The 7,633-nt window shown below is 53.9% G+C and overlaps 1 protein-coding gene across 1 annotated transcript; it reads left to right on the top strand.

Annotated features, from left to right (window-relative positions):
* Window positions 1–2,771: 2,771 nt before the first annotated feature.
* Window positions 2,772–7,371, top strand: Sost (sclerostin). The gene is made up of 2 exons (XM_050156524.1): window positions 2,772–3,151; window positions 5,647–7,371. The coding sequence occupies exons 1-2, from the start codon at window positions 2,932–2,934 to the stop codon at window positions 6,066–6,068; spliced, it is 642 nt and encodes a 213-aa protein (XP_050012481.1). The 5' UTR covers window positions 2,772–2,931; the 3' UTR covers window positions 6,069–7,371.
* The last annotated feature ends 262 nt before the right edge of the window (window positions 7,372–7,633 follow it).

The raw sequence follows: 7,633 nt of genomic DNA, 5'->3' as shown, positions 1-7,633 counted from the left end.
CAAGAACATTTACAGCAGTCTTGCTGAGAACAAGAGGTCAGAAATACCCTTTAATCCTAGTACTGTGGAGGCAGAGGCAGGAGGATCTCTGAGTTTGAGGCCAGCCTGGTCTACAGAGAGACATCCAAGACATCCAGGGCTATACAGAGAAATCCCGTCTTGAAAAAACAAACAAAAAGAAGAAGAAAGACCCTTAACTACAGTCGATGGGGATCTGTGGAGACCTGTGGTTTGACTCCAAGGCTATTACTTAACCTTGATAAACTTTTATTTTGTGTTGAGTAAATACACTCATCACTGACCTAACCTCAAATGAGTAAACAGAAGGCAGGCACCACAGCAGGTTCCCAGAGTCTTCCTGAGCATGGCAGGGCTACCTGTTGGCAGAGGGATGGCCATTAAGGAACTGAGTCTCTGTATACACCCTTTCTCCTGTTAACACCACTTTAATCCCGAGCTTGATCACTCTGGCCACTTGGGTTCTCCTGTTATGTCCAGCAGGTGGCAGAAGTGTTCCAAGCACAGGTTGCATCTCGATTAAGGTGGCCATGGTCATCTCCCACCAGCAGGTGGTGCTGTGAGAACCAGTCTGCAGGCTCACAGAAACACATGCCCGTCCGCCCAGGAACTGCCCCCTCCCAATCTGGAATAACAGGCTGGTTCTCTGGCCCAGACAGGGTTAACAGTCCACATTCCAGAGCAGGGGAAAGGGGACTGGAGGTCACAGACAAAAGGAGGGGGCAGCTTCTAACAACACCACAGCTCTGGTGGGAGAGATAGATCACCCCCCAACAATGGCCACAGCTGTTTTTGTCTGCCCTGAAGGAAACTGACTTAGGAAGCAGGTATCAGAGAGGGCCCTTCCTGAGGGGCCTTCTGTCTGCCTTGTAAACCTGTCAAAGCAGCTGCATTGATGTGTGGGTGACGGAAGATGAAAAGGAGGACACAGGCGCTTGGCCACAGATGGACAGACCACTCACAAGTCGAGGCAGGTGGCAGAGCCCTGCAGAAGCTGCGCAGGTGGGAATTCGTTGCAGTTAGCATACCAAGGCGAGGTGGACCATAGCCGCCTTCCCAGCCTTCCTCCAGGGCTGGGCCATCCTCTGACAATCTATCTCAATGAAGGCTTCCGCTGGGCCGTTTTTTTTTTTTTTTTTTTGCACCTCAGGTGTGAATCTTCCTGCTCATACCCGTCCTCCCCCTGGCATGGCCCTTTTGCTACTGCAGGCTGAGCCAGCAGCTCCCTTGGATTTCTTTGTGCCTAGACCAGTGGTTCTCAACCTATGGGTCGTGCCCGCATGGGAGTTATTGAATGACCCTTTCACAGGGGTCATCAACCCTTAAGACCATGGGAAGTATCAGATAGTTCCATTACGATCCAGAACAGTAGCAAGATTACAGTTATGAAGTAGCAATGAAAATAATTTTATGGCTGGGGGGGGTCACCACAACATGAGGAACTTTATTAAAGGTTCACAGCACTAGGAAGGTTGAGAATCAGTGGCCTACATGGGCCTGAAGTGGCTTTCTGAAACTCACCTGTTATATATATGTGTCCCTTGGATTTTTCATCTGAGACTCAGAGCTGTCTATGAAAACATAACGAGAGGCCAGAGAGATGCCTTGGTGAGTAAGAGTGCATGGTGTGCAAGCACGAAGACCTGAGTTCGAATCCCTGCCACCCATGTGGAAACCTGGCCATCTGTACTTAAACCCCAGGACTGTGTGGGTGGCGGGGCAGAGGCAAGTGGGTCATGGGAGCTCACTAGCCTGCTAGCCAGCCTAACCTAAATGTCTCAGGAAGAGATCCTGTCTCAGGAGATAACTTGGAGAGAGACAGAGGAGGACACACCTCCTCTGGTCTTTGCATGCTCATACATGTATACTCGCACACATGTATCACGCACGCATACATGAAAAATATCATAAGCTGAGAAATGGTGGGGGTATATCACCAATAAATGCACTAGCCTTGGCTTTTGCCAAGAGATGGGAGTCTGTGTTGCCTGCCCCAGGCCTGACCGGGGAAGAAACTGCCTCTGACACACCAGCCTATAAGCCACATTGAGTTCCCTGGCTAACAATCTTCTGTAATGGACCCCAGGTCAAGGGTAGAAGAGATTTCCTCAGTGTGAGCCATCTCCAAGAGCCATGGTGACCTGCTTTCCCTCAACCTGTCCCCAGAATCCCACTTCCTCGCCAGTGGCTGTGGACTCTCTACTTCCCCCCTGATTTTGAAGAGAAAGTCCAGAGACTTCTCTGCTCAGAATCGTCAGTGCTGAGCCCTATGGAGGCCAATGGGATTACCTTTAAAGCATCCCTGTAGTGTGCACAGCAAGCATGAGACCCTAGGTTAGATTCCCCAGAATCCCCCCAAATGAAAAAAAGGCATCCTTTGCTTCTGGGTGGAGAGTGGGGTGCAATCAAACACCTTTAATTAAGACCATTAGCGGGGGGGGGGGGCGACAAAGGAACTTGGCTGGAGGAATTTGGTCAGCTGGACTCTGCCTGCCTTCTGTAGAAGTCAGAGCCCCACGTTTCCTTTGTTAAGCTGGCCCACAGTTTGTTTTGAGAATGCCTGAGGGGCCCAGGGAGTCAGACAATTAAAAAGCCAAGCTCATTTTGATATCTGAAAACCACAGCCGTCTGAATGTGGGAGGCGCTGGGAGCGCTGGCTCTGTCCCTGCCTCGGGTCACCTGAGAGCGCCAGCAACAATTTGGAAGTTTGCTGAGCTCGAGAAGTCTTAGGGAGGGCTCACTCTGAGCACACCCCTTTCCCCCTGGGGAGGGGGGTGAGGAAACATGGGACCAGCCCTGTTCCAGCCCATCCTCATTGGCTGGCATGAGGCAGAGGGGGCTTTAAAAAGGCGACTGTATCTAGGCTGAGGACTGGAGCCTGTGCCACTGAGTGTCCTCCCTCCACCTGGCACCATGCAGCTCTCGCTGGCCCTCTGTCTTGTCTGCCTGCTTGTCCATGCTGCCTTCCGTGCTGTGGAGGGCCAGGGGTGGCCGGCCTTCAAGAATGATGCCACAGAAATCATCCCTGGCCTCAGAGACTACCCCGAGCCTCCCCAGGAGCTGGAGAACAACCAGACCATGAACCGGGCAGAGAACGGAGGGAGACCTCCCCACCATCCCTATGACACCAAAGGTATGGGATGAGGAAGACAAGGTAGCAAGGGGATCCTGGGAGGGAACTGGGGTAGTTTTAGGATCTGCTCTTTGGGGGTCTCTAACACACCAGGGGAGAGACCAGCTTGCCTGGAAGAATGTTAGCAGTGTTATATCTGGGGACAGGCTTGGAGGGGCTGGCAGAGTGTCCAAGGCAGGGTGGGGAGACTGAGCTCTGTCAAAGCTGGCATAAACGTGGGCATGGGCTTGTATGATGGTTCAAAGAATCTCCTCAAGGATGAGGACATGGGGGTCAGCTCTAGCTGGACCAGCGGGGAGGTGACCAGGTAAGGCACCTGGTGGATGCCAGATTCTGTGGCTGTCCTGTATCCCACATGGTCACCCCGGAGGTAAAGCCTTAGCTTGAAGGTGGAGAAACTGAGGCTCCTGAGGTAAAGTCACCTGGGAGTGAGAAGAGCTGAGACTGGAAGCTGGTTTGATCCAGTTGCAGTGCAACCTGAGATTGGGTTCGGGTGGGAACCTGGAGCCAGAAAGAACCCCTTCAGTTCCCCTCATTAGACTCAGTGGGCTAGCATCAGAGAATGGGGTTTTCGGTATGATTTTAGCCCATGAGTGGCAGTTGAGTGTAGCATCCCCCATATGGGCGGGCACAAGAGGCACCAGCTGCCCTCTGCTTGCACCCCGGCCCCGGCTTTGCCTCATTCCTGGGGACAGAGCCTGTGAAGGCAGTCCTGCATGGAGAAATGCCTGGGGGATCAAGCGCGCAGCTGGCAGGAACGACTGGGGTGAGGTGGCAGCTGGAGGGACATCCTCCAGAGTGAGGACCTTGCTGCCTGCTGGTCCCCATCTGAGTGGAGCAGAAGTTCATTTCCCAAGCTGCCACCATACTCTGCCTCTGCTGTCTCCCAGCCAGTAAGGGGTGTGGGGGAAAGGGCCACCCCAAAGGAGCAATGCCCTGCAGTCACGTTTTGCAGAGGAAGTGCCTGACCTAAAGGCACTATTCTTGGAAAGCCCCCAAATTTATCCTTCCCTGGGCAAACAGACCACCTCCACATCCCACCTCTGCAGGGGTGAGGAAGTCAAATCAGCCCAGAAGCCAAAAAGCCAGCCACAGGAGGATGGCGAGGCGCTTACCTCCCCTGCTGTGCCTTCTCTCTGGGGCGGAGGCTGATCCTGGCCTCTGCTCCTCTCTGGTTTTGGTCCTGGAACTTTAAAAAAAAAAAATAATAATCCTTGTGTCATATTTGCCCTGACCCTGTGAAACTGCAGGGCGGGGAGGGCGCCTATGAATTAGCTAGCTTAAAAACTCCCACCCACCTAAGCCCGTGGTGGGAGACATAGCCTGGGTGTGTGAGAGATGAGGCCAGGCACCAGACCCAACTTCGTTCATTGGAGAGCAGGTTTGGATCACCATGAGCTACCGGTTCAAAGCACACAGAACAAGAGAGCCTGGTGTGCAGGAACTGTAGGGTTGGGGGTCAGATACTCTATCGCCCTCTTGCTAAGGAAGTAGCTAGCAAAGAGAGACCTGCCCTCAATCCTCACTCATCCCCAACCTGGAATCCTCTAACAAATCACTTTCACCCTTGCAGGAGCCTGGAGGTGCTGGCGTCCTAGGCAGGGGCGTCAAGCAACCCAGCCCTGCCTTTGGGGCAAGTTCTTTTCTCAGCCTGGACCTGTGATAATGAGGGGGTTAGAAACGCTGCCTTTGGTGGCTTTCAAGCCTAATGAATTCTCATCCCCACCACCTGCCTTTCTACCCGCTCCTCCACAGCAGCTGCCGTGATTTACTACCTTCAATTAACCTCCACTCCTTTCTCCAGCTCCCGAGACCGCGCCCCTGCCCCAGTGGCCGGTGAAGGAGTTTTAGAAGGGACCGGAGCCAGCCAGGTGTAACTAATGGCTGCTAGGCAGGGCTGGGGATAAGGAGTTAATTGAGAAGAGTCCTTGGTTAGTATGCAGGAAGCCCTGGGCTGGATCCTTAGTACCTCCTAAGCCGGACAGAGTGAGTGACCCACGCCAGTATACCGCCACCGGAGAGGTGGAAACGGGAGCTCAGAAATTCAAGATCATCCTCAATTACACAGCCCGTTTGAAGCCAGCCAGGGCTACATAAGACCCAGTCCCCAAACAGGAACAAACTGCTTCTTCTAACTCTTTGCCACACAGTGCCCAGTATTACGCGCATGTAGTGGTTGAGGTCATTGGATCCTGGGGCAACCTATTTTACAGATGTGGGGACGAGAGACGTTAAGTTACTTGCCCACAGATCACACTGAAAGTAAATAACAGAGCGCTGGTGTTTGATCACTGGGTTCCAAGGACAGAGAGCAGCCAGGGAGGGATCTTCCCCCAGGAAGCTCCAAAAGTACTTGGTGCCTCCTTTCTACTATCCCTGCATTGGTGGGAAAGCTCCTGGAGAGGGGCAGATTTGGAAAAAGCAAGGAGGAATGAATGACGCGAGCAGCCCAGCCTGGGCTAGGCTGCTGCCCTCACGCTCCCCTCTCTCCGCAGACGCGTCCGAATACAGTTGCCGCGAACTGCACTACACCCGCTTCGTGACCGACGGGCCGTGTCGCAGCACCAAGCCTGTCACCGAGCTGGTGTGCTCAGGTCAATGTGGCCCCGCGCGCCTGCTGCCTAACGCCATCGGCCGCGTGAAGTGGTGGCGTCCAAACGGACCCGACTTCCGCTGCATCCCGGACCGCTACCGCGCGCAGCGGGTGCAGATGCTGTGTCCCGGTAGCGCGGCGCCGCGCGCGCGCAAGGTGCGTCTGGTGGCCTCCTGCAAGTGCAAGCGCCTCACCCGCTTCCACAACCAGTCGGAGCTCAAGGACTTCGGGCCGGAGACCGCGCGGCCGCAGAAGGGTCGCAAGCCACGGCCCCGTTCCCGGGGCGCCAAAGCCAACCAGGCGGAGCTGGAGAACGCCTACTAGAGCGCTCCCGCGCCCACGCAGCCCCGGCGCGATCCGACTCGTTTTTTTATTGTAAAAGCCTGCAGCCCAGGCTAGGGGCGCTAAACCTTCCAGGCCCTGCGGAGTCCCCAACCCGTAGAGTCCCCTCGCCCTCTTGCCCGCTGAGGGGGTTCCCGCAGGTCAAGAGAGGGAGTTGAGTCATTGACACTGAGTCACTCTGCCCAGTCTGCCCCCGTGTGTGTGTGGGGGGGAGGGGATTGGGGGCTTTTCTACCCTCGCCGGTCCCCTACAGGACAAGGTAGCATTTTCACCGTAAAGGGAGCTGAGTGTGAAAGCACTTGGGACTGGCTGCGGAAAGATCACTCACCCTCACTCTGCTGTAAAGCCCGGTGTGCAAGAACACGGGACCAGAAAGGGTTTCTGACCCTGGCTTGGCCACTGAGTGTGAGGTTGGGCTACGTGGTTCTCTTTAGGTACCTCAGTTGCCTCCTTTGTAAAATATGGATCAGGATGGAGATTAGACCCTCCAAGGACTCTTCTGAGATTCCAAGGATTGGGCAAATGGAGGGGGACAGAGAGGGAATGAGGTAGAAAGAGGGGGGCGGGGAGAGACCTCTGGTTGGCAACCTCCTGGAAGAGGTTGTTAATTCCCAACCTGGCCTCCCAGATGTTCGGCTACCCCCTATTCCTTCATCTCAAATTTGCCTTCAGCTGAGGTAGAGAAGGACAGGGTTCTAGAGATGGTGACAGAAATCTCACCCCTGCTCCCCGAAGATCGGTTTCCTACCCTCTCCCACTGCCTTGCCATGTTTTAAACGGATTTTCTACACCACAGTTTATAAGGTCATTGGGGGAAACTGGGCTTGCCAGCCGCTTCCAACCAAAGATGTCTCCTTCCAGGACACCTCCTCCCGCCTGCCGCCCACGGACACGTTTCTGTCTAGAAAAACAGTGTCTTATGCTCTCCTTAGCGATGGCGTATTAAACAGAATAATAACGGGGGGAGGGGCCAGTGCTGTACATATGCAGAGAAGCTGGGAGGTGCCACAGCCGCCACCCACAAGTCCTTTTGTAAATCATTTCCAGACACCTCTTACTTTCTGTGTGTAGATTTTAACTGTTAAAAGGGGAGGGGGGGGAGGAAGAATGTTTTTAAGGGAAGAGCACACGGGGCAGGGAGGCCCCTGGGGCTAGCCTGGTGGGTTTGGCAAACTTTCTGTGCGGTTCTCATCCACTAGAAGGGAAGCCGTGGTTTCTGAAGAGTTCAGCGACATATTTATTTTCTCATTTAAGTTATTTATGCCAACATTTTTCTCGTAGAGGATGACAGTGTTAATACCGCTTTGGCGACCAGAGGCATTGTTAATAAAGACAATGAATCATGACCAAGAGGATGTGGTCTTGTTTTTCTGTCAACCACACACAATGTCGTCTGTCATCTCACACCCTTCCCTTGGTCACATGACTCATGCCTTGAAGACACACACCTTTGAAGACTCTCTGGTAGCCCTTGTGGCAATTATGTGCTGGCTTTGGAAACAGTCCTGTTCATGCCTTCCTTTCCAAACTTAGCCCTCATTGCCCTG

The sequence above is a fragment of the Alexandromys fortis genome, unplaced genomic scaffold (assembly GCF_014885135.2).
Source record: "Alexandromys fortis isolate MF-2015 unplaced genomic scaffold, M_Fortis_MF-2015_v1.1 scaffold_31, whole genome shotgun sequence".
NCBI classification, from domain to species: Eukaryota; Metazoa; Chordata; class Mammalia; order Rodentia; family Cricetidae; genus Alexandromys; species Alexandromys fortis.
The sequence above is the reverse complement of the archived record's forward strand: the minus strand, read 5'-3'. Positions and strand labels throughout refer to the sequence as shown.